Source organism: Gopherus flavomarginatus, chromosome 7 (genome assembly GCF_025201925.1).
Source record: "Gopherus flavomarginatus isolate rGopFla2 chromosome 7, rGopFla2.mat.asm, whole genome shotgun sequence".
Taxonomy (NCBI): Eukaryota; Metazoa; Chordata; order Testudines; family Testudinidae; genus Gopherus; species Gopherus flavomarginatus.
This window is the reverse complement of record NC_066623.1, coordinates 14,441,860-14,469,353: the sequence shown is the minus strand read 5'-3', so window position 1 is coordinate 14,469,353 and position 27,494 is coordinate 14,441,860. Positions and strand designations below refer to the sequence as shown.

General features: G+C 40.5%; 1 protein-coding gene across 5 annotated transcripts in view; it reads left to right on the top strand.

Moving 5' to 3' along the window:
- The window catches only part of FNIP1 (folliculin interacting protein 1), a 93,879-nt gene that overhangs the window by 45,758 nt on the left and 20,627 nt on the right, over window positions 1-27,494 (top strand). For 4 of the 5 annotated variants that reach the window (XM_050962540.1, XM_050962541.1, XM_050962544.1 and 1 more), the window contains exons 3-11: window positions 5,354-5,497; window positions 15,488-15,588; window positions 15,889-15,963; window positions 16,523-16,614; window positions 19,025-19,108; window positions 20,170-20,241; window positions 21,278-21,413; window positions 21,959-22,160; window positions 22,958-23,043. In XM_050962540.1, coding sequence (XP_050818497.1) covers window positions 5,354-5,497; window positions 15,488-15,588; window positions 15,889-15,963; window positions 16,523-16,614; window positions 19,025-19,108; window positions 20,170-20,241; window positions 21,278-21,413; window positions 21,959-22,160; window positions 22,958-23,043 — 992 coding nt within the window. The remainder of the gene's footprint in view (window positions 1-5,353; window positions 5,498-15,487; window positions 15,589-15,888; window positions 15,964-16,522; window positions 16,615-19,024; window positions 19,109-20,169; window positions 20,242-21,277; window positions 21,414-21,958; window positions 22,161-22,957; window positions 23,044-27,494) is intronic. The other variant, XM_050962542.1, reaches the window with a different exon arrangement.

The following is a 27,494-nucleotide window of genomic DNA, read 5'->3' as shown; positions in this document are numbered from 1 at the left end:
TACATGCTTACTAATTAATGTACCAGAAACAGCCCATCAGTGTTATGGGGTCCTGGTAGACCAATGCTCTTCCAACTCCTCTCTCTAGGGTTGAGTCCTCCTAGGATCAATGGTCCTGTCTGATTGCTGAATCTAAAGAAAGACCCTAAATTTGTTTATACTCAGCCTTTATATAGCCTAAATTTTCTCTTTGTCCCTTGGTCTCTGAGAAACCCAGTTGGAACAAATATATGCAAACTACCACAGAGGTGGAACCTCTTGAGTTGTTTACAGTTTCAGTGATGTGCTTTAATCAGCCTGCCACTGTTTTTAGTTCCTGGAGGAGCTGTGGTAACCCTCCCACATAGAGCAGAACACATTCATACCTAAACCATTCATACATTTAAATTCAGTGGTCCCCAAAGATACTGCATGGGGTTGCATTATGTGTCACAGACTTACTCACAGGGCTGGGAAGAGCAAGAGGGTTTGGGGAGCCGCTGGGTTTCATTTTCAAAGTGCTGCATAGGCCACTGTTTCTGGTGCAGTGACACTTAACCAAATGCTAGTGCAGTCCATGACCACCTCATTTGGAATCTTTGACTCCAACTGCCACACTTGTTAAAAATAATAAAATGGCATGTAATTTTAAACAGGCCAGGATTACCCACACATTTGATTATGCTTAAGCATGGGGTAAATGTTGGGCATTAAATTGCTCAAGGGATTAGTAACAGAATATTGAGCCATTTGCCTGGAGGTGACCTGTGAAGCTGAGATGATGGTCTCAAACTGTTTCCTCGTGGACGAGTTTTCGGGGAGCAGGAGACTACTGTTACAGTTGGCATCTCTGCGGCACGGAGACTGAATCCTGCCCTCTCAGCCCTCCGTATTCACTTCAGTCAGAAGTGGAGGCATATTGATGGACCAGCAGAGGGACGTCTTTCCCGGTCACTGCTCCTGCTTATCTTGTAAAGACTTGCAGAAGTTAAGACAACACTGAGAACAAAGCTGACAACTTTCAGCAGTGCTACATTAACTTTAAAAAAACACCTGGCAGTTGAAAAAATATGCAACCATCTAATATTCTAGGCGGATGCACTAATATTTTTATAGCCTGAGTTCAGGACATCAGCAGCAATTCAGGCTGTTGTCCATAAACAATCATAAACTGAGAGAGTTAATTTCTCTAGATCCATTTTTCATCAGTGCGATGGTCCCTTTGTTTCTGAGGATTTGAGTAGCCTGGCTATCGGATGGTTAGTTCTCAAGCGATGGCAGCTTAGTGTTGTTTTTGGATAGTTGGTTTCTTACACTGTTCCCATCGCAGTGAAATCTGAGCACCTACTGTGGCAGACAAAAGAATAAAACGCATGTGTTCTCTCTCTCTCTCTCTCTCTCTCTCTCTCTCTTATGCAAACCCACCCCTTCACCCTGCTTGTCTTTGGTCCAATACCCTAGGTCCCCTTCAAATGGGATTTTTCTACTCTACTCTCATTTTTGGTGCTTCGATCACCTGCCTCAGGAAACTCGTCCTTCCTGCATTTGCTGAGAGTCTGACTTTTGGAGTCCTACAGCCTTCCAGAGCCTTCTCTCTGTTTTATTTCAGGCCTCTCTAGTCAGTCAGGATGCAGCTTGTACCAGGGCCAGCCTGAGTTTGGTTACGTTCCCCTCTCCCAGCAGCTCTGTTACTTCTGAGGTGTTGGAAATGCTAGCTTTTCTGTGTAGTCCAGTCTGAGCTCTGTTAATGGAGACCTCACTTCTACAGCAATTCTCCTTTGGGGCATGGCGAGACATTTTATCTACGTGGGGATCAACAGCTCAGAGACCAGAGTCCCTTACCTATACAGGCAGGAAAAGAAACCTTCCCCCACACTCATTTACCCTGACCTGTCCATGTGTGTTTGCAAAGGGTTCATCCCATTGATTCTGGCTTCCCTTTAAAGATTCAATTATTTTTATTTTAATCTTGTTCTGTTTAATCCGTGGTGGAAGAAGCAAAAGTGCTGCTTGTGCCCTGCCCATATGATGAAGAGTTTATGGAGCCAGTGACAATCCATTGTAAAACCATCAAGGGGTTTAGCAGGATCGGGCATTGCTGGGGTAGGTTGGGGAAGACGATTTAGGAAAGAGCCTGCTGCAGATGTACGTGGTAGAAGTCCAGAAGCAAGGCCACTGGAGTGAGAGCTGTTTCATAGTGGGTCTTTAGTGTATATCTGTCTACAGCTGAGTCTTGTCAGCAATTTGTGCATAAGAACTCTGGCCAGGGGATGCAAAGACCACCTTTCCCAGTTCCCCTTTCTGGCAACTTTGTGCATGGCAGAGATTTGCCAGCGGCATTTTATCTAGAGACTCGATTTGCTGCACTATGTACATTTGGGAGGAAAGAGAATAGGTTTGAAACTTCTGTTTGTGCATCTTATTGAATTCTGTAGTTACCTCTTTATTTTGGGAAATATGACTTGAAAATGCTTGAAATATTTTCCTGGAGCACAAGTGGGCCTATTCCCTTGTTGCATAATATCTAGCAATTTGTAGCATCTAATATTTCATTGACATTCAAATTCCATAACTACAGAGAGGAGGTGCATTACCGATACTTGATCTCATAGTCCAATGGGTTAAACATAAGCACATGCTGGACTCTAAAATTGCATGTTCCAAAATTTGTCAGTGTTCTGCGTTTTACAGATGATTTGCTACTTGTAAGCTGCTGACAGACGGTATCTGAAAGATCTTGAACATTTGACCTCTTTTACTTCACAGGTTCCTTAGTTCATTTTGCGTTCCACTGCAAAGATCAAATGTCTGTTCCCCTCTAGTATTTAAATTAGGAAACTATAATTTCAAGATGGATCTCATCAGCGGATCTGGGAAAAGCTACTATGCTGAAAATATTCAAGTGCTAGTGAAGAGAAATGATTAGGTTTTGCAAAATGCTCATTTAATACACAGAAATTTTTCCCTTTACATAAATGCATTTAATATACTTCTAACCTGAAGTAAGCCTCGTTATTACCACATCTTCTTATGGGAACTTGCAACATCTGATGGAAAATGTAAAGCTGAAATGTGGTTTGCCTGCACAAGCTGCTGTAACCCTGTGGATTCAGTGTGGTTTTTTTTATCACATGATGCCTGGGACATTGTTATTTGTCAGAGATAAAATGCAATTCTAGTTCACGAGTTCCTACTGAAGTCATATGATTATCGTTCACATGTTCCAGGCATTGTGTACTAGGCGTAAGCCAAAAATATGAGCCACTAGCAAATCTACACACTGCATGACTTCAGCGTGCTCCCCATAAGGATTGGTGTGTCATAATGAGAGGTGGTTCCTCTGAGAGGGAACTTGTGCTAGTGGCTCAGGCACAGGTGTAGGGGTCAGGAGAATGGGTTTCCATTCCCAGCTCTGCCACAGACTCACTAGTTTGTCTATACGTTTTTCCTTAACCTTCCCCACTGGAGTAGCTTCACTAGTGGTAGCAACAGTGAAAACACTAGTATGGGCAACTTGATGGAAAAATGTTAGTGAGCACATGAGCTCTGTCTACACCTGGGGCCAGATTATAGCAAACTGGTGGCCTGCATACACTACGATATATGGAGCCCCACACTCCACTTGCACTGGCCCCTACCCTGCCCAGGAAGGGAGAGGCAGAGACATTGTGCTCCTTTCTCCCTCTGCTTCACCTCCCCTCCCCCAGGAGCAGCAGGGGACCATCATCTCCCTGCACAGGGCCAATGGTGGGAGTAGGAGTAGCAGGGACCTAGTACTTATCCTGGCAGCTGGCATGTATCTGCTCGGATGAATGGGCTGGGTCTCCCTGCACGTCTTTCCTTCTGCCAGCTGACACATGCACAGAGCCCCCTGCTGGGGTGGTGTTGGCAGGACGCCCATCCCATTGAGATGCCTGGGGCAATTCACACCTGTCAGAGCTGTTGTTTCTGGCCCTTTGCAGACTCTGCTTACACTTGGGTTGAATTTTCAGGCTTTTCTTCACAACTGTTAGAGTTAAAAAGTTGAATTTTTAAAATTGTCATCTCCATCTATGAAGTGCTATGCCAACCAAAAGACTGTATAAACACTTACTAGTATGTACATAAGGTGGGGAGAAGGCAGGTGAAATCTATTGTTCCTCTCTCTGTATTCACCCCTTTCTCTGCCATCCAATCTCCTGCTTCTGTGCCCAGTAATTATTCTCTGTAAGACTTCAAAGCAGCTTCAATGCCTGGAGTTTTTTAAGAAAATGAACAAGGAGTGTTGTGTTAGCTCTCAGTTCAGTTTTCTAAGGCCATGTCTACACTTACAGTTCTGCAGCGCTGGTAGTTACAGCTGTGTTCGTACAGCTGTCTAGGGCCAGCGCTGCAGTGTGGCCACACTGACAGCTACCAGCGCTGCAGTGTGGCCACATTTGCAGCACTTGCAGCGCTGTTGGGAGTAGTGCATTGTGGGCAGCTATCCCAGCATTCAAGTGGCTGCAACGTGCTTTTCAAAAGAGGGGGGTGGGGTGGAATGTGACAGGGAGCGTGGAGGAGACAGACAGAATGGATTTTTGGAGTTGACACTGTTCTCAGCTCCCTGCCTTGCAAGTTCTAAGGACTGGAAAATACACAGTGCCTACCTTCAATCATTTTAAAAGTTCTTACTCCCTTCCCCCACTCCTCTCTCATTCACTAAATGCAAATTATGTACTGCTAAATACCCGTCAGACCAGATAAGCAACTGCTCAACGTGGACTTCCCCCTCCCCCTCTGCCGTGTGAGCGTGCTGTTTCTCGCTTCAAGCAAACAGCTTTGAACATTCCAATGTAATTCCCCTGCCTGCCTCCGCTCGTTCAGCAAACAGGAGCTGTGTTTGTTTTTTAAATAAGCAGTTTGGCTGAACTCCGAGCTCTCCCTTTCTTCCCGTTTGTTGTGGACAGGAATTCTGGGATACTTCCTTATACCCCGGAGGTCAATAAAAGCGCTGGTGGGCGTCCACACTTGCTGACCAGCGCTGGATCACCAGCGCTGGAATCGCTACTCCCGAGGCTCGACCGGGTGTACAACCAGCGCTGCAACCAGGGAGTTGCAGCGCTGGCCGTGCTTTGCAAGTGTGGCCACATCCTAAGTTGCAGCGCTGTAACCCCCTCACCAGCGCTGCAACTCTCTAGTGTAGCCATGGCCTAAGTAAAGCAGCCCAACCTCCTTCCCTGTAGCCAGTCTGGAGGAGAAATAAATCGTTTTGCTTACTGTTTGCCTTGGCGTATAACCTTTTTGCCGCTAAATACGCTTCCTAAACTGGGAATACAAGACCAGATAGTTCCAGTGCCATTAAACAATGATTTTAGGGATGTGAAAACTAATGACGGGCATGTGGTCTGTGTTTCAGAAACTCTGTAGTGATGCTCAGGTGAGAGTCTTTGGGAAATGTTGCCAGCTGAAGCCTGGAGGAGACAGTTCCTCTTCATTGGACAGTTCCATCAATTCATCTTCCTTGTCTTCCGATACGAAAGAACAATGCCCAAAATACCAGGTGAGAATCCTTTTATATCAGAGGGGTAGCCGTGTTAGTCTGGATCTGTAAAAGCAGCAAAGAATCCTGTGGCACCTTATAGACTAACAGACGTTTTGGAGCATGAGCTTTCGTGGGTGAATACCCACTTCGTCAGATGCATGTACTGGAAATTTCCAGGGGCAGGTATATATACGCAGGCAAGCTAGAGATAATGAGGTAGGTTCAGTCAGGGAGGATGAGGCCCTGTTCTAGCAGTTGAGGTGTGAAAACCAAGGGAGGAGAAACTGGTTTTGTAGTTGGCAAGCCATTCACAGTCTTTGTTTAATCCTGAGCTGATGGTGTCAAATTTGCAGATGAACTAAAGCTCAGCAGTTTCTCTTTGAAGTCTGGTCCTGAAGTTTTTTTGCTGCAGGATGGCCACCTTAAAGTCTGCTATAGTGTGACCAGGGAGGTTGAAGTGTTCTCCTACAGGTTTTTGTTTTTGTATATTGCCATTCCTAATATCTGATTTGTGTCCGTTTATCCTTTTCCATAGCAACTGTCCAGTTTGGCCGATGTACATAGCAGAGGGACATTGCTGCTCTTTTATATTATTTCAATCTTGTCAAATTTTGCAACAGATGTATCGAATATTTTAAAATGCTTAAAATTAGAGACAGCCTGAGGCAAGGGTTTTTCTTTAAGGTTAGACTAAGGTTGCAGTTCGATCGTGAATCGAGACTAGGGTTTTGGGTTCCAGGGCACTAAAACATGGCAAACTGTTCTCTCAAGAGCGCTGCCTTGAATGGCAGAAGTATCTCCAGAGTAGGAGAGGTCTGCCCTTTTGGGCCATATCTGAACAGGACCTGGACAATAAGTCCCATCTGTGAAATGAGACTTGGGAGTGGACCCATAATGGTGGGTTGGGACATTTTTGTTCCTTTGAGTATTTGGACCTCTATGGGCCCTTGTCTAGTGACAGACCCTAGGCTTCATGATATTTTTAAATATTCTGAATTACAAATATATTTAAAGTCAAATGTTCTATGTCAGGGGAAACTTGAAAAAAAAAAAGGTAATGTGGCAACATACAGCTGTAAATCTGTAGATGAAGGCTATGTAACAGTGCTATACAACTTGAGTTAATTTTTACAAAAGTGTGGAGGTTTTGGTTACAAGAGTAGCCAGAGTCATCTGACACAGATATATTTCTGTCATCTCAGCTTCCATGGATCACAAGCATTTTATACTCAGCCATCCTAAAATAGAACTGAGCCTTTATACCCTTTATAATGAATTAATTGTGTGTTTGAGGGAAGTTGCCCCTTACACATCTTATTTTGAGGTACAGAACTACTGATGTCTTAACCCATTGGTGATATAAATGAACAAACCTTCTGCATTGATTTTATCCATCATCACATTAGCTGTTGCTATATTTGACCAGAAATGTATTCCCTTTGTCTTTTCTTTCCCATACAGCTCTTCTCCATAGTTTCAATAAGGTGACTGAAGTCCTATTTGCCCTTTCGCCCTTCTTGGAAGGGTATTTTGTGTGGTTTTGAAAGGAAGAGCTGTTCCATTTCTCTTGGTGTGCTTCTTCTGGCACAACATAACCCCCACGGTGTCCTATGTAACCAAGAGAACATTATGCTCCCCAATGTATCCACCTACAGCTACTTATTTCTCTTCTCAATTGGGCAGGCTCTGTACAAACACTGATTAGCATTGGAGAATAAAGGTGTGATATATAATATATTATGTGCAACCTTTGCAGTTGGAAAGTGGAAGTCCCAATAACATAATGCTAATAGCACATTTTATGATAGTTTTATTTAAATATATGTGACTATGCTGTAGGTGATTTAGAAGATGAAATATGGTGCTTTGTCCCAGGCTACTGTGTGGAATTCTGATTATGTCCCATCTAAACCACTCACAGATGTCACTAGAATACATTCAGGTGCTTCTAAGTAAGGTCTGATATTGCTAATACTTGTAGATGACTTCCCACAGTAGAATGTACTGTACCTGGTAGTATTTTGCAGGATCTTGCCCTAGTATTTTTTTCTCACATCCAGGCTGAAGGTTTGTTTGATCATAAGACCTGGGTTTTACAACTGTGTTGCAATTCTGTTTACATGTGTAGAAGGTTATTTTGTGCAATATGTGCAGTAAATAGAAATTTAAAATGCTATAAATTTACCAGTCAGAAATGGGCTTTCCAAATCATGCAAATATTACTGACTCTAATATGCTAATGTATAATTACAAACACTTGCAATTTATTTATGATCTTGTTTTATGTGAGCTCAGAAATTTGAGCAAGGGAATTGGTTTGTTTCCAAGTTGTCATTCCCTAGAGTCATGCCCTTTTGCCATACGCTCTTCAGTTATTACTCATACGAGTTTTTAATTTTTAACTCCTTTTCTTGGCTGATCGCACTTCACTTTGGTCTTTGGTGACCTCTATTTTCTAGAACTTGGAGGCCCAGGTGGTTGAACAGCAGCAAGGTTCTCACAATAAATGTAGGCATCTGTGGTAATGCAAGGTAGAGTCATCCTCATTAGGCACGTATGAAGGCCTAACCAAAGTAGGGCATCTCATCAGGATCTTTGTCTTTGGCAGTGCCTCTTCCCGATCTTGCAGAGGAAAGACAAACCCCCTGTAATTAGGTTTGAAATGAGCAGATTTTCACTTTTCATGATTATTTTATGATAATAATAATAAATAAATTTGTGTCTAAGTCTTTTCCCCCCAGTTTATATTGACTTAAATTTTTACACTGGCAGAAAATTAAAACCAAGCAAATGCTCAAATGCTTTATACTTATTCAGAACATAAGAACTCCTGCAATTTATATCCATAGATAAAAATCATCATAATTGGACCTAATAGTTTGTAATGATCATTATTCAGTGTTCCATGTACAAAAGTACTTTGTAAAGAAGTACTTTTCTAGAGCCACACTCAGTTTTTTTAGGCTCTTGGGTGATATTTACTGATTAAAATCTAATCTGTCCTAGACTAGCTACAATGCACCTGGCCAATTAGGCAATATGATACCATGGGAGATGAGGATGGGAATTTATCCATGATCTTGGTAGTGATCAGTTTTTGCTGTGACACGTGAAGATTAATAGTCCTTGTAATTATATCTTCATTTTTATAGTGATAGTTGCTATTTTTATTCATGCCCCATCTTTTTTGGGCTCCTGGAGTGATAGTGAGTTGCTGAAGTTAGGTATTCTGTTGAAATATTATGACCTTAGTAATGGAGCCTTTCTGCAAACTGCTTTGACAATTCAAAGAGCTAAGCAGTGGAAAGTGTTATGTTTTAAATGAGTTATCTTTGAGTTTCATAGTATCTCCTTGTTCTTATTTTGATAGGTAGGGTAAGTAGAAGAATCCAGTGGCCTTCTTTACATATTCATTATTTCTGGGGAGGATCTGAAGGCCTGGATTCTGTTTCAGATTGTGCATTAGCTCACTCTGTGACATTGGGAAAGTCGTTTAGATTTAGGCCAAACTTGGTTGTCACCTAAATAATTAGTCTAACTTTTCCCAGAGAGTGTGCAAACCCAGCTCCCATAGATTTCTATAGGAGCTGTGCATACTTAGTACCCTGTGAATATCACCACACTGAAGTATCTAATTTTAGGCACCCACATTTGCAAATGTTGTTCTAAAGTCTTTGCTCCGCCATCTGGAGTTGACAGAGTCAAAGGATGTGGCTTGTTGTTGTTTTGCCTAGTGCCCAAGCGCAGCAGCTCTGAAGTGTCTGAGCTCCAGGAGTCCTTGAGGCATTTACTTCAGTCAGGGTCAGGCGCAGCTAGTGGGGAGCCAGAGGAACTGCCAGCAAAAAAAGAACATGAGTACAAAAAGTGACCCTGCTTACTTATGAATTTGTTTGGAAAGACAGCACATAGATGAGAGGAAAGAGTGGCATGAGTTTCTATCAGCTGCAAGAACATCTTCGGTTGATTGGCCTGGGTAACTTTTTAATTTTAGTCTGCAGATTTTTGCTTGTTGTGTGCAGTACTTTATATAGCATATGATGTTACGTGACATTCCTCCTTTGTGCTCAGTCAGTATCGCTTATGGCAAACTCTCACCTGTCAAGTAACGGGAAATGCATGATTACTCATGGCGTCATGTGCTCTTTCCTCGTACTGAAGGAGGCAATCAGCACAATAACAATAGACAGAAATATGTCAAATGCAAAATATTATGCACAGGTAATTGAGTCAACCCTTAACTTGTCAAGAAGCCATTGGTCCAGCCTGTCGAAAATCCATGATCGCCATAGAACGATCAGCAGTAAATATATAGCTCTTCTCACTCTGATGATCACATACGAGAAAAGTTTAGTCTCTAAAGCCCTCATTCAGGAAAGCACTGAAGCTCATTCTTAACTCTGGGCATTTGTTTAAGTCTCATTGACTTCTGTAGGGATGCTTTTTGGTTTGGGACCCATGACCTGATGTCTGTGTCTTTATACACATGGTATTACGCCCGCAGAGATGGATTATGGCCAGGCTTCTATTTGGATCAATGGATTAAAAAGAAGAGGGAAGGGATAGCTCAGTGGTTTGAGCATTGGCCTGCTAAACCCAGGCTTGTGAGTTCAGCCCTTGCGGGGGCCACTTAGAAATCTGGGGCAAAATCAGTACTTGGTCCTGCTAGTGACGGCAGAGGGCTGGACTCAATGATCTTTCAAGGTCCCTTCCAGTTCTAGGAGATAGGATATCTCCATTTATTTATTTTTTATTTGAATGTGTTTTGAAAACAGCAATTAATTATTATTTTCAGATACTCACAATTAATTGGACTTTTAAACACCCAGATACTTCTTATTTTGAAATATTTACAAATATTTTAATTTATAGAAAAACCCTTTCAGTTCCCCTTTTAGAATTCCTACTTCATTTTAAAATCGTATTTCCTCACTATGTGCCATTCAGGGGGCACCATATTTGTCCTCTGAACACCCCTCTGCTGGAACCTAGAAAAAAACAATTGCTCAAACTCCTAAACGTTACATATACAGTAAAACCTCAGAGTTAATGAACACCTCGGGAATGGAGGTTGTTCGTAACGCTGAAATGTTCATAACTCTGAACTTTCGGTTCCAAATGAGGTGTGTGGTTGACTGGTCTGTTTGTAACTGTGGTTTTCATAACTCTGAGGTTCTACTGCACATTGTGAGCCTGATCCAAAGACTCTTGAAGTCAATGGAAAGATCTCATATGAACTTCAATGAACCATGGATTAGGCCCTAAGGAAGCAATTGAACAAACTCTGTGAGCCTTCGCTTTTATATTTGGATTATTTGGGAAACAAGAATTAACATCCCTTGATTTCTCTAATATGCAAAGAAGGTAGGTAAGCATCCCTACTCGTACCACACTACAGTAACTTCTTTGAATGTTCCGTCTTCATCTTTGGCTAAAAAAGATTTTCCAAACCCACATGTTTTTCAATAAGTACTTGTATACTGTGTTGCTATTGCACTTTCTCCATAGGATAGTCCATGGTTTCTTTATTATATTCTATAATTGTTTGTTTTTCCCCATGCATTGACAGACATTATATCTGGTATTACTATGGTGTAGGCCTGTCTGATATTAGTGAAGTGTTGAGATTTGTATGTGATATGAATTATATTTACTAAAAGTAATTTGAGGAAATAATTTCTGTAAAAGACACACACACACACACACATTTAAAACAGTACACAACCACCTCTCATCTTCCTTCCTGATGGGACTGACCTTAACCCTGATGAACACTCTGCTGGCTGAGAACCTGTTTAGATTAATGTTAGTGAATGCCATTGCCTGCTGCTTAATCATGAAAGTGTACATTATCCTTTATAGCGACACATTCAGCTGGTGCCAGGTGATTTAAATCTTTCTTAACCATGTGTTAAATATGTGTGAAATTCTGAACTGTGGTATTTTAAGGCAGAAGTTGCCAAATGAAGATTAAAAGGAGATGGAATGCAGCAAATCAGAGCTAGTCAAATTATTTGTTACAAATATAGCCCAATTTTCATAAGTGCTCTTACTGTTGTAAATAATAAAAATAATTTATATTACAGTAGAGTCAAATAGTCCCAATTAAGGCCTCATTGTGCTGGGCACTGTACATGATTATTGTTATTAGCATATAAGCTCTTTGGGACAAGGAAGATGACAAAGGGAAGTCTAGTTCTATGTGTTTGTACAGTGCACAAACAGGTCAATAGGACTCCATTCTTGGTTGGCCCTTTGGTACAACATAACAAACAGGATTAATAAGAATTAACTGAACAGTTTGTGTTGCAGTAAGGTTTTACCTGAGTAGGACACAAATCCAGCTGCAGAATCCAACTCTTTTATCCGAGCGTGGGACTGGCACTGTTGCTAAGAGTGGCAGAGTTAACCTTACTGCAACAGACGCAGCTCCGTTAAGCCATTACTTGAGGACTGTAGGTGCACATAGAACTCAAAACCCAAGTATGACAGATCTCGGTGAAGGCCAAAAGGAAGCTGAGAACTGGAGACACTGAATCCTGACAACCAAATCTGTAACAAGAGTAGGCATATTGAATGTATTTACTATGTGTAGTACAGAAATGTTGGCACAAGTGACACGAGAAATGAAAAAATACCATCTGAACATGCTTGGTGTCAGTGAGATGAGGTAGGCGGGAGTGGCAAGATGGTGCTGCAATCTTACGCTGAGGAGGAGGAACCCATGAAAGAGGTGTGGGAATTATGCTGGATAATATCACAGTGAAAACCCTGCTGGCTTGGGAGCCAGTGAATGATGGAATAACAACAGCCAGGATGCGAACAAAACGTGTACAATAATCCAAGACTCTGTCTACACTAGAATTTATGTCAGTTTAATTTATGTTGTTCAGGGGTGTGAATAAGCCACCTCCCTGAGTGATATAAGTTACACTGACCTGAGTGTTGGTGTAGACAGCGCTACGTCGGCAGGAGAGCTATCATCAGTTTGATGATAGATGACTTCCATGCACAAATTGTCAACAACTCTATTGGCTGGGAAGCTGTCCTGGGCACAGCAGCAGAAGGCATCCAAACTTATAATGATGAATGGTTCTTGAATCTCTGTGGCTCAAACACCGTAAAGAGAGGCCATGTGTGTATCTCTAAGAGGTGAGCGTCTTCTTTGAGGGATGTCAGAGTCAGCAGAGGAACAGATGTTGTTGAGGGTGGATTAATTAAGTCAACGGGAGAGCTCTTTCCCCTCACCATAGAGCATCTGCATTGCAGTGCTACAGCTGTAAGCTCTGTAGTATAAATGTAGCCCAAGTATATGACCAACAAATGCATTAGGCAACAGTGACAAGAATACATTCTACAAGCAGGTGCAGCAAGTATTGGATAACATGCCTAATTAGGACCTCAGTTTGATGATAGATGACTTCCATGCACAAATTGTCAACAACTCTATTGGCTGGGAAGCTGTCCTGGGCACAGCAGCAGAAGGCATCCAAACTTATAATGATGAATGGCTCTTGAATCTCTGTGGCTCAAACACCGTAAAGAGAGGCCATGTGTGTATCTCTAAGAGGTGAGCGTCTTCTTTGAGGGATGTCAGAGTCAGCAGAGGAACAGATGTTGGCTCAGATCATTATCTCTGAGAGGCCACGTTACAACTTTAAACTCCAAAAAGACCACAAAGATGGACAAAAAGAGTGTTACAGCAATAGAGAAGTTCCAGGACAAAGAAATGCAGATCAGATTGCATTTAGCAACTGTTCCAGTATTTTACAGAACCAGACTGATGGAAGTCTGGAAGACAGATGGTCAACCTGGAAGAAGATAGTAGTCGAGACAGCAGAGGAAGTAGTGGGCCTCCGAAGAGAGCAAAAGTAAGGTGCATAAATTATTACATCTGGAACATGGGCAGCAAATGACGAACAGAAAACCCTGAAGGCAAAAAAGGAATTGTGCAAGACACAGGCAGAACTCTTAGAGGCAGATGCAAGATGCAGAGGAAAGGACAAAGAAATAAAGAAGAAATTCAGGTAAGATAGAAATGTCTGGTTCAGAAGAAGGCTGCAGAGGCAGAAGCAGCAACACAAGAGACGAGATTTCAAGTAGCTCTATAGAATAGTGAAAGACCTCTTAGAAAGACTAGGTCATCACAGGTGATGCCCATCAATGACTGTCGTGGACAGATGTTGAAAATGCACGAAGAACAAGCCTGGAAAGAATGTTTCCATTCAGATTAAACTGTCCAGAGCCAACAATCATGCACAGGTTTGAATGAAATGCCAGTGCTAAGTTAGAAATAGAAGATAACACCCAATGAAATCAAAGAAGTTATCAGAGGCCTCAAACAAGGGAAATGCCTGATGTTCACAGAATTCAAGCAGATGTACTGAAGGCAGGAGGGAAAATTCTGACTGAGCAGCTAATGAAACTCTAACAAAATATAGGTAACAGAACAAGTGCTATAGGACTGGAAAGATGGTATTATTGTGGCATTATGAAAAAGGGTGATCTTATTCAGTGCATGGTATCACCTGGGAAGAAGTACCACAACTAGTGAGTGACAGTAATCAGTGGAGGAACTGAGAGCTTACAACCTAAATATAAGACACGAGACACAGGTGGATACAACAGATGTGGGAGGAACACAAGATAACAGTGACACAATTATTGTTAGTGTAATAAGCAGAAGATGCAGCACACCCACTGCCTTGCCTTTGTCAAATATCTGGTAAATGGCAGAGCGAGATTTAAGGAGAGCCTTTGAAGCAGGACAATATAATGTCTGTTTGGATTTTTACGGGGAGCTCTTCCTAGTGCTAAGGAGTAGCCTGGGCAAAAGCACTAAGGTGTTTTGAGGGACGATCGGACTGATGAGTGATAAAGGCTGTCTGGCATCATTGGCAAGGCCAGGGGGGAGGGTTGAAGGCTTGATTGTACATAAAAGATTATGGATAGGGTGGGGCTAATCCATGAATGGCCTTAAAAGTGAAGACCTAGTTTTTGTTTGCAGTGGAAAAGGGAGAATCAGGGGAGAGGGAACAGTCTGTGACCACATTTCAGCTGACTGTGAACTGTTTTTGTTCAGCAATTTACTATTCATTATTCAGTGGTCACTTTAAGTCACCTGATATTTTTTTCTGTTTCTTGTCTGGATAGTTGAAACTTTTTAAAGGAGGAAAATAATGAATTACAAATAACTTACTGCTAATAAAAAGATTCAGATGGAAAATGATTTTACTAAAGTTTGTGAGACTTTTGGTATTTGTGAACTGTTTCACAAATACCAGAGTGACTTTCTGAATACTCCTGAACAACAACTCGTGAGATTGTACAAATAACTGTGAATCAAACTCAATACTTTTATTTGAGCATAATTACTAATCCCTTTTTGCATCACTTGGTCACCTCTAGAAATGCTTTCTGTACTATTGTGTAATATTTCACAGACTACTTAGGTCTTCTAATTTTCTTTATAATTACCTATGTTGCAAACAGGAGAAATCTTAATTGGGAAGATAAGTTGTATAGCAATCTGTTGGAGTTGTACATTTTTATAAACAGGTTGCATTCCATACAAACCTGCCTGTGGCTGTAGAATTCTACCCCTTAATCTAGGCCTTGAAATTGGGGACTGATCCCTTATCAATTCTTGAGACTACATCACACTCCACTCCACCCCTTATGACTCAGCTGTATCTTCAGTAACAACTGCCAGCAGCCAGTACTGAAATGCACAGCACCTTCCATAGAGATAGGTTTGTTCTGTTAATTGTACTGATTGGTTCAGTCCTCAAACCTACCTTAAGATTGCTTCTTGGACTAGAACTTACCTCAGCCAATCATAGGCTTTTAAATGGCCTACACCATGGTGTGTTGCAAATGTACCTGATATTTGCATCCATCAGAGCAAAGCATTTTTTAATATTTTTCCTTGTTTCTGTGTTGTCTTAATTAAAAACATGCTTTTGAAATGCTCAGGTACATAACAAAATAATTAACTGATTTGTTCTGCAGGGTTCTCGATGCTCTTCTGATGCCAATATGCTTGGGGAGATGATGTTTGGCTCTGTGGCCATGAGCTATAAGGGTTCTACGTTGAAAATTCACCAGATCCGGTGAGACTCATTCTGTCTTTTTTGTTTTTGTTTTTTTTTAAACTGATGTCTTTTTCGCAAGATTCTGTATTGGGATAAAATTGTTATTCAACTGAATGTTCCCAATGCAGAGCAGAGGAAGTTTCTAGGTTCAGGTACAAATAGTATTTATCCTGATAATGGTTTTAGATGTATTATAATGCTCGGCTAATTGTTGTGCTATACATTTAAGCCTTTAAAATCTGAAGGGATGTGAATGGAGAAAAAAGGAAGTCTTGGGACAATAGTTCTGTACTGATCTCTTCCTTTTTTGTCTTATAGCTCTCCTCCTCAGCTTATGCTTAGCAAGGTTTTTACAGCTCGAACTGGAAGTAGCATCTATGGAAGTCTAAACACGTGAGTACATTAGAAATAGTATCATTGAGTCGGAGTAACTCAACCTAAGCACTACCTGGAAGAGAATTCTGAATCATGCCCAAGCCTCACAATTCTTTTTTCTACATCACAAGGAACTTTGTATTGTTTCCTGTGGCTTGCCTGTCCACTGTTTGCTTGTGGTCATCTCCGCCTCACCTTGCCTTAAACAAAGGGATGGACTGTTCCTTCAGAGCAGGTGTTGACACTTTGGCAATTGGAGACTGATCCTGCAAGGGGCTGAACACTTTTGATTGCTACTGAACTCAGTGAGAGTTGAAGGCACTCAATAACTTCTGTTGGGACTGAGGTGTTCCAGAGTGGGTCTGTCTTTGAGCTACTTGCTGCTCCGTTTGCATGTGTTAACTGTACAGCTGGCCTGGCTTTGTGAACACTATTAGGTGGCAAAGGTTTTTCCATAACTTTAATGAAAGCCTGCACTAGTTGCTAGTCTGTCCCATTCACGCTATCAATGAAATCAGACAGCACTGTACCAAAATGTGAATTACTGATTTTATTGTTTTGTTTTGTTTTTTTTTAGGTTGCAGGACAGTCTTGAGTTCATTAATCAGGACAGTAATACATTAAAGCCAGACCATAGTACAATTATGAATGGACTCCTTGGAAACATAGGTAATTAAAAGCTTATTTTCTTTCTTAGTGTCTTTAATTGAATAAGCACTAGATTTTCAAACTGTTGTGAAAACTTCCATGTATGAACATTTATTATGCAGCTAATAAAACCCACTGAAACAGTAGCAATGGATTTTATAGAAAGAAACCTTGGCATGGATTTGGGGAGAGTCAGCCATACAGCTTAGGTCTTGGTACAATTGGAGACTGATCCAATTGATCCAAGCCACAGGACACAGAGCATTTTTTCCATCTTGGTTAAGGATTTACATACAACCTATATCAGAAAACACCAACATAATCACCACTTTCCCTTAATTAGTTGTTTAATTTTCAAGCCAAGGTTCTATTGTAGTTAGAATAAAATTGCCTGGAAAAAGTTAATTTTAAAACATTAAGTGATCAGCTTCCAAGATTATCAGTGGACATACATACTCTTCTGCTCTAGCATTCAGACCTCTGAGACTAAGGGAATGTCGTGTTACCACAAAATGGGGTTTTGGCTCCAAATAACGGCATCAGTTCTTGGGAACAAGGGTCCATCCATGTCCTCATGAATCTTAATGGGACGACGTTTGTGATTAAATTTAAACATGTGCTTGAGTGCCTTGATAGATCAGAAATTAAGTAATTCTTTTAAAATCAATTTTTATAGCTGAAACAGCAGAAATGAACCTGCTTTAAAAAGGTTCAGAAACATCAACAGATGTTTTTTCCTCCTTGTTGTGGCACACATTTCTTTAAAACTTGCATCATCATTTGCAAGCTAATTGAGGTATAATATTTATAATGGGCTTGTGCTACTTTTCTTGCCAGTAATTCATTTACAAAGGAAGCCTTGTAAAGGGATTTGAGACTGTTGTCCATTAAATGCATCCACGTTTACATAATGTGGAAAGTCAAAGTTGTATGTCCTTCTCATTACTCAGTATTTCCTTTGGGCCTTGTGTGAGATTTTTTAAAAGTGCCTAAGTGAGTTAGGAGCCAAAATAAAGAAGTTCCTAACTCAGGCAGGTTTGAAAATCTCACCTTTCCTCTGCAATTTGTAAGACAGTGGCTTTTGTCTGGCAAAATTGTTAGTCTGCCAACCCTCACCTTCTTGGCCCTCCCCAAAAAAATCCACAGGGAAAATTAAAACTTGAGTATTGTCACTGTTACGAGTCAGTGATTTAAGTGTAGCAAAGCATCATAATGATGGCCTTCTACAGCAGCAAAAAGAAGGAAAATAGCTCTCTAGTGTGCTCCTATAGGAGGTGTCAGTACATCAGTTGGGAGTCACAGAGGTACGCAGTTAACAAATGACAGTGCATTTCAGAAGAAGAAACAAAAATACAGAGACCGCAATGAAACTGCATGAACTTTCAATCCTTTCATCAGTGTTTGTTTACAGTTCCCACTTCAAGGCGGAGGGAACAATGGGCAAGACAGGGCCAAGAAGTTAATCTATAACTGGAGCATTTGTAATAACTAAATTAAATTTGAAAAAAAAAGCTTCTAACTCACTGACTCTTGCCAGCTCGTGATATAAAAAAGTTTGTGTGTTTTTGTTGGGGACTGTTTACACACTGCTCTTTTCATACAAGCCTGCTTTTTTTTTTTTCTTTTTGCTAGTCCCTAAGTCATTTAAAGAGAAGGGAAGGGAGCTTTAGTTGAAGTGCAGCCTTCTGAATTTTTTTAATCAATTTACATAGAAAACCTTGGGTGCACAATAGCTTCCCAAATTCAGCTTTTTGTTGCAGCTGGCAATTAACTAATTAAAAATGTCAGTATTATGTTTTATTTTATTACGTACGTAGAACAAGTATAACATATTTCCCTGATGTAACTTACCAGTCAATAATGAATTTTTCTATGGTTTTAAAGTTGTTAAGGTTTATTTTCTGTTCACCATTCTTGTGACTAATCTCATGTATTGACTCTTAATTTTCATGAGCAGTGATTCTGACCTGTAATTTTTCTCACCACTCTATTAAACTTAATTTATTCATGCTTTTTTTTTTCATCTTCTTGGGAGGTGGAGTACCCTAGCCACTCCGTCAATGGACATATGTTAAAACAGATGTTTTATATCAGGCTAAATTTAATATCTGTGAATAGAGCTAAAGTTTTGAGCTAGTAGGTGTTCCTAACTTCCTACATAAAATAATTATTTGTATTTTAAAAGTCCCTTTTATGGGAGGTAATGTAAAATTGGATCCTGTTTTTAAAAAAAATATTGGAAATACAGTGTTTTAACCATAGGTACTTCAGCTTGGATTGCAACTCTTGCTGAGCATAAGAGCTGTATTCTTCTGTATCTGTTGGTCTGCATTTATGTTAGCTTATATCTTTTCCCCCCCCCCCCCCTACAGACTCTGCTCTGCTTTACTAACCTCATTCTTTCATATGTATTTTACATTCTGCCATGTAGGTCTTTCACAGCTTTGCAGCCCTAGGCGAGCGTTCTCTGAACAAGGTCCGCTCCGCCTGATCCGGAGCGCCTCTTTCTTTGCAGGTTTGCAGTGTGCTGTATGCATAGTCTAGTTTATGTAACAAAGATGTGTGGATTTGTAGTGTAGCCATGGAAATAAGATACGCTTTAAAAATACAGTTGTGAAATTGGAGGGCATGGGGAAAATGTAAAGTGAGCAGAGATGCCAGCTGTTTAGCTTTTTATCATTTGTAGGAATTTTAAGCACATATCCTAGAGAGCACTACTGATGCTTTAAAAGTTCTGGTCTCTTAATGAGTTTTGTTTTATAGACATGTACCCATTTGCATGGTACATATCTATTTTTGGAGGCAATGTTTGACACTAGTTGCTTTCCAAACTAATTTAGATGTGGACTTGTTTTAACCAAATTTATAAGAATATGTGTCACTTTTGGTTCATATAAAATGAACAATTCTTATATTCAGTGACTGGATCTTACTTCCATGGATGAGTAGCTTTTGTTTCACAGATCTGTGAAATATATCACATTTAAGGTTATGATTGAGACACTTCTTTGATCTTCTGTTCACATAAGGACTGGCTGTGAATACAGATGCTGCTCAAGGCTTAGTTGAACAAGCAATTCACTATATGAAGTTTTAATAGTAATCCTTTTCCTTCTGACTACTTTTGTAAAATATTTTGGAAGAATTATTAATTATGTGGTCCAGACTTGTATATAAAGCTTTTATTCAACCTTGCTGGTTTATACACATCTAAAATCTATGTTACTCTTTTTGTGTTTTACAAAGGGCTTTAGCTGCTTGGCTAATACCCTTTTGGTACATTAGAATTTTACTCCAAAATCTTTTTGTCAGAGAGAATGAATGTGGGTCTGGTTCTTTTTGTGTTTAAAATAAAGAAGCAGACTTCAGAAAAATATGTAAAAGTTTTTCAAATAAATGTTTTGGCTTATTCAACTTAACAGCATCTCTTGGTGATGGTCTTGCACAGTGTGTTGGAAAATATCTAAATTAATGGAATGAGATGAGCATGATTTGGTTTTGTTAATTAAATGGAACACTAAAAAGAGGGACAGAAAATGTATATTCTCTTGCTAATTAGTATGCCTTATTTTACAGTTCACAGCAACCCTATGGACATGCCTGGGAGGGAGCAGAATGAGGATAGAGACAGCGGCATAGCAAGATCTGGTAAAACTCAGCACACTAGAGAGCACTAATGAATGATTGCTATTAGATATCCCTCTATCCTATTATCTAAGCCACTTTCTATGTTGCTTGGTGACGTCCTAAAACCAGAATCCCAGAAATCTGATTTTCCCTACTATAATGATCTGTTTTGAAATGTATGTATTCATTTATTTATATTTATGCTAATGTTAGAACAGGACACCTATCTATATACTTTAGGCACCTTTGATATACTTAAAAATACTCTGAGTGCAGTAGTACAATTGATTACAACCCACTCCCAATGAGCCGGGCAATTCAAAGACTCAAATCAAACTCGTAACTTGTTAAAAAATATTGTGCCCCATTATTATTGAGGGCAATAATAATCTCCAGCTTTTAGAATGGGTAATTTTCCCCCAATAAACTCAGGATGCTGGGCCTGTTACGACTGGGGACTTGCATCCTCCCAAGTTTCTTATCTTTTGAAGAAGAATTTTCTCTCTCACCCTTGTGGGTTTGGAGACACAGTGCAAGGTATCTACAGATATATACAGTGCCTGTGCTGTTTATTACCTCTACACTGGAGGGTTTAAAGTCTGTTCCAGCTCTGATGTGCTGGAACACTTTGCTGGTTTTACTCTAAACTGGACATTTTAAAAATAAGAAATGTGTATAGCTAGGAAGGATGAGTCAGATGTTTGAGTTATGTCAGATGCATTTAATGGGGTCCTTCTAATTCAAGGGTAGGCAACCTATGGCACACGCACCAAAGACAGCACGCGAGCTGATTTTCAGTGGCACTCACAATAGTTCAGTTATATATTATAGACTTATAGAAAGAGACCTTCTAAAAACATTAAAATGTATTACTGGCACGTGAAATCTTAAATTAGAGTGAATAAATGAAGACTCGGCACACCACTTCTGAAAGTTTGCCGACTCCTGCACTAACTGCTACTAATTAGCTACTGCTAATAATTTCCCCAATATTCTTTTCTTTTGTGTGCCTTAGCTATGTAGAAAATGTTTCACTTGTTTTTTCTAATTCTTACAGCATCTCTTAGCAGCCTGCTCATCACTCCATTTCCCTCCCCGGGCTCTTCACTTACCAGAAGCTGTGCCAGCAGTTACCAAAGACGCTGGCGTCGCAGTCAGACCACAAGCTTGGAGAATGGGGTCTTCCCTAGATGGTGAGCTAGAGATGATAAAGCTCGTTTTTCCTCAGACTCTTGCAGATTCCTGTAGTCTGATTCTGCTCTGGCATACACCAGCATAACACAGTACGCTGTGGCGTATTTATATTGGTGTAAGTGAAATTAGAATTGGATCTCTGGTGCTTTTTATGGTTTATTTCGTCATAGTATTTACTGTTCTTTCACATAATAGAAACTGCCAACAAATTGCAGATAAAAATATGGGTTGAAGTTCTGAAGAGAAGGAGCCCTGAGATCCTAATAAAAAAGCAAACCGTTGGCAAAGATAAATATGGAGTTAGGATCTGGTATTTCAATTCACAAACTTTCAGATCTGGACTTTGAGATTTAAGGCCCATCTTTCAATAATGTGTCATATTTTATAGAGTGACAACACCGATGTTACCAAAGAAGATGATTTAACAGCAAATGCAAACAAAAGGAGTTAAATTAAGTTAAATGTTCTGATATTTAATTACATAGAACTCAAACTGCCATTTAAAGCAATGAATTCCTCAAGCTTTTTCTTTTTCCCCTTCAAGGTCCGTAGAGGAAAGTTTTAATTTGTCAGATGACAGCTCTGGTCTCAGCCCGGGAATTGTTAGGAAAAAGAAGATCGCAATTGGTGTGATATTTTCACTCTCAAAGGATGAAGATGAAAATAATAAATTTCATGAGTTCTTTTTCTCACATTTCCCTCTTTTTGAGAGTCACATGAACAAACTGAAGAGTGCAATAGAACAGGTAAACGCAGTCTCTTGGGATTCTTGTACTTTCTCTATTATTTTTTTCATTTCTTTTTTTTTTTCTTGCATCTTACTAGTGTATCTGTAATACAGTGGGCCAAATTCCTCGCAGGTAGTGGAGTTATACCAGAGATAATTTATGCTCAGTGGGTCAGATCTTTGACCCTGCTTCCTACTGACAGCATAGGGACTATGTTGGGGATGGGGACAAAGCATGCTGCATTATGCTGCAAGGGTCACTGGAAGCTAGAACAGTCCTTAGGCTGCTCTAACTTGCACTGAAGTATCAGCTCCCAGACAGCTCTGATATCAACCAAGGTTGAAAGGTGGCTTAGGACGTCCTTTGCCTCTTTCCCTCAGCTACACTCTAGTGGATTGCGTTGCAGGTTCAGGATCCTTCAGTGGCCTTGTATGGGCTCTAAATAACTCTAATATTTTTGGTTTTGCTGATTCCTAATCTTGTCAGATTTTCTAAGAATGAATGAATAGTTTTACATATAAAGTCATCTCAAACCCCACTTCTAGGGAATGCTTTAGCAGTGAATGTATGAAAACTCTGAACCCTTTTCTAGCTTTAATGACTGAAAGTGCGGAGGAGAAAGAGACTGCAAATACATATAACTCTCCTTACACATGAAAGTTGGCAATGTGCCATCATTTATCATGTTTAAAAAAATGTTATTTGCCTGACTAGTTGCATAAAAGATAAAGCCAAACACATGACTTTGTTTTCCATTTTCTTTACTTCTGTTGCCATGTCTGGTGTTCGTTATCTGTTTAATGATTGTTTTCAAGGCTATGAAAATGAGCCGTAGATCAGCTGATGCCAGTCAGCGGAGCTTGGCATATAACAGAATTGTAGACGCCCTAAATGAATTCAGGTGAGTATTTTGTCTTAAATCTTTTAATGCTGTTTCTTTTAATGTGCTTGAGTTCTTCCAGATCCTTTGCAGTGCAGTGTTTCTCAACCCTTTTAGACTGGCAACCTCTTATGCAAAGTAAAAAATGATTACTGACCCACTTACCTTTACTATAAAAGTCAGGGTGAAAACTGTATTAATGCTACCATTGCAAAGCCTGTATAATTTACCTGGGTGTGTGTTCTGAGAGAATGTTGGAGACTACTTGACCATGAAAGGGCAGGGCTATGTGGGGAGCAGGTGAGCAAGATTTTCTCTGCTTTACATTGTAATAAAGTTTTCAATGTCTCACATCCCCTCTGATTGCCTTTCATGGTCTACCCTGCAGGTCACGACCCACTGGTTGAGAAACACTGTTCTACTTCATCTTTTCCTAATCTGTGAATAGAACATAACCTTTCCCCCCCCCTACCCCCCGGCCCTTAAATCTCTGAGAGGAACCATAGTTATTACTCTATAGGAATTACTGATAGGTAGTTGGAGGGGAGGATGTTGTACAGACAAAACTACACAGGATCTTTTCAGGGGGCAAGACAAAGATGCCATGTTTATTATGATAACAATCTGATTTATGACCAATAACATCTTAATCCTTATACACACACATTATACCTAATACACACACACACACACACACACCCCAGATATTCTGCAGCTGCTGCATAGTTACCAGTCCTGGACATAACTTGAGTTCGTGGCTTGATTTTGCAGCTTGGGTTTGTAGCTTGTGGCGGTTAATTGGCCAGGAAAGCCGGGCACAAGGACAAGCTGGGTCTCTGTTGGGCATGCACTGATGCCCTTCCCTGTTGGCAGCAGAATGTTACCCTCCAAAGTCTTCCATCTCACCCATCCTTTTTCTAGGCTTTAGTTTGAATCCACAGTCTATACGTCTTGCTGTGTCACGGTGCCTCTGGGTTTAGTGATTGATCACCCGTCAGTTGCAGGCATGACTGTCAGCCTCGGACTTGGCTTTGATCGTCCTTCTATTGTACCTTTTCTTTTTAGGGTGGACTCTTCTTACTTTGTTAAAGCTCTTGTCTGCATCTTCAGCCGTTGGTGTTTGAACTTTATTTTATCAGGACAGGCTGGGGCTGGAGGTTGATTCCATCATCCATACATACCTTAGTCACATATTTAACCTAAACTAATAAGATTACAGCAGGGTTTGCAAAAATGAAGGTTGGAGGAAGCTTTTACAAAATGGAGTAAGCGTTTTAAAATGGGTTTTGAATTACAATATGGCAAACAGTGAACAGAAGTTACAATGTAGGCAAGTGTAGTGAATGGTGAACAGAAGTTACATTAATAAAGTGAACAATTAGAAACAATTTTATTCATCAGTTCTACAAGGAGCATCTTTCAAAAAATGTCTAAGCCTTTCTTCTGACACCTGCACATTGGAGAGGGGCAATATCAAAATCTAGCATCTATTCAGTTCTGTTGAAAAATAACAGATGAGTACATTGCTGGCATTTTCCTTCAGTCATTCAAGTAGCGTGGGGGATGGAGTGGGGAAGAAAAATGAGATCTATCTGTTTCTAGTGATTTGTCATCACTTAGGTAGGAGTGGCAGGATGCCCCTAAAAAGAGAGACTAGAACTACATTTAACAAGTCCTGTAGAAGGCAACATTATATTGTAAAAAAAAGTAGTTAACCTTTTGCTTTCCACTCACAAGGTGTTTTTCTTAGCAGTGAAAGATCCTGCAGGACCATTCATCTGACAAAAATGACTTTTCAGTTTAGTTTCAGTCAGCAGAATTACAGGAGTGTTACTGAATAGCCATGGATTATGAGATATTTGAGGGCAAATGTAGCACAGTTGTTATATTTTCCAAACATCTCTCATCTCATAATGAGCCAAAGTCTCAGTTCTTCATGCAGCTGCTCTATGCTGTCGGCTGTCTGTCCAGGATGGAGGGACAGGCTTGAAATGCACAGCACTGTGAGCCTTTTCAGCACCACCTGGGCTGCATATGCTATCCTGGTGGCTATTTCTAGGAGCAGCCTGGCATCAAGAGACTTGGCAGGCTCAAAGGTGGCTTGAAGCGCCTCTGGGCTCCGTCCCTTAGGATGCAAGTTCTGTGCTGTGCTTCTACAAGGCCCAGCACAGAAGAAACTCACCCATAGGTTCTTCCCCTCTAAATAAGTTCTGTTTGGTTGTGCTCCAGCCGAAGTGCAGATGACGTGCACAGTTTGAATAAAGAAGTTGAAGGTTCTCATCTACATACATGTAGGGTGAAAATGCACATGGAAAAGTAAAATAAAACACCCTACTTTATAGGGCAAGATTGACAGGCTTGTTTTCTGAGGCTTTAAAGTATTGTCAAGCGTAATTATTCACATGACACTTTGATTGCATAACCCTCAATGCATGCGTTTGTGCACTACAACTTTTATGCAGCCTTTCCATGATGCTGTAAATATTGTTCCATTGCAGCGTAACTGGGTGAATTAAATCCAGTATGGATTTCCTGGGGCTGCAGCCTTATCTTTTAACTAAGTGTGTTAATAGATATATATGCTGCAAATGCCTTGCAGCTTTTGGCAGCCTTCTAGAACCTTATTTCTCTGCGCTGTACAGGATAGTAGTGCTGTATTGTAACCTGCGGACTATAAAAAGTGCTGTTATGGAACAGAAAAACACTTGTTTTTGTTTTGTTTTTTATCAATAAAGTGTTTGTAACAAAAGAGGTGCATCTTAATGTCAACATCTGGATTATTGAGTTCAAAAATCCATTTGGGGTTAAATGGAATATCTTCTGGATAGGTACTTTGATTTCTGTATTATTCAGCAAATTCTTTTGTGCGTGTTTGTCGGGGGTGTGTGTGAAATGTTAACTCCACCATTATCCCCATAGTGATGGCATTGCTAGTATATCCCCTTGCTACCAATGAGAATACAACATTCTTGACTCGATCTTCAGCTGGTATAAACTAGCATAAATTCACTGAAGTCAATGGCAGAAGGTTAATTTATATCTGCTGAGAGTGGGGCTCCCTCCTTTAGCACCAAGGAGTTGAAAGACTAATTGATGTACTTCTCTGAGGTAAAGTGATCATGAGGATGGTCCACCCGTGGCCCTCTCCTTGCCAACAACAAAAATCTGTTTTGGGCAGCAGGTAGGAAGGGGAATCCTGAGGGGATTATTCTTCTCACCATGTGCGCAGGCAGCATCCATTGTTAGATTCTGGGACCTGCCTTGTTTTTTCTGAATTCTCCTTCCCCACTTCCCCCCGCCCTCCAGCCTTTCTGCATGAGCTTAATTCTGCAGTAAGTAGCATAATGCTGCATCTCGCAGCCTGTATTTCCTCTTTTCCCACGGGACATCTAGTCAATCACCTGCAACATCCTTGGTAAGCCTTGGCCACGCAAATGGGATTCCCAAGAGACGTTTTGAACAGAGGCCCTGCCTTGCAACTTTCCGAGATACAGAGATTTACCATGAAGTTAGTCTGGTTCTGGGTTTTTTGTTTTTTTTTAAAGTAATGATCAGCTTTTTATATGTTGTATGTTAAAGATGCAGACCAAGCTATACTTTAAATCTATTGGGCACCAAACTGCCTCTGGGCCCGTGTGGCTCTGAAAGCAGCCCATGAATCACTAGGATGTATAACTTTCCCTGGCCACACACTTCTGCACTGGCTGCTGGGGATGGTAGGAGTGCAAGAGTGGCTACCATCCAAAGACTCACCTATGCAGGGAAGATCCTCTTGTGGCTGGAAAAGATGGTTTTAGGTCAGCTTTGTGCTAGTATGGCAGTGTCAAGTGCTCTAACGCAGGAGAGGATCTGGCCCTCTAGATTTTCTACATTTACCTGCCTGCACGTGTTCTTACTTATGATTTGTTCTACCATAGCACCTGGAGTCCTGTCTACAACTAGGGCTTCTACCTATTTTGCTTGGTGCTGTATGAACACAGAACAAAAAGACAGTCCCTGCCCCAGATACCTTATAATCCTAAGTAAAGAAGAAATTGTGTCCTGGTTTGCTCCTCTTCTCTCATACTCTGAGGGGAAGCTGTTTCCATGAATGGCCCAGACTTAAAATTTTTTTCCTGTTTCAAATTGTTGATATTAATAAATGTGTTGCAAGTTCAGCATCAAACTCTAGATCTACCTTGCATTGTTGTTCGCTTTTAAAATATTTTTAAATTTGTTTAATCTGCTAATGGGTTTAGCTGGTAACACTGGACTCAGAGGCTGAAGGCTGTCTTCAGATCTCAGATACGCAGAAACGTGTTTTGTAAAATAAGCTACTTTGCTTGCATACACGTTCAAATGCTCTCAAAACCCTAAGGGCCAAGCCAACAGCGTGCATTAATAGTGCTGATTATGCATTTGAATAATATCCATGTGGCATCTTTGGGTGTGGTAAATATACAGATAGATGAGGAAACATTAAAAACATAACA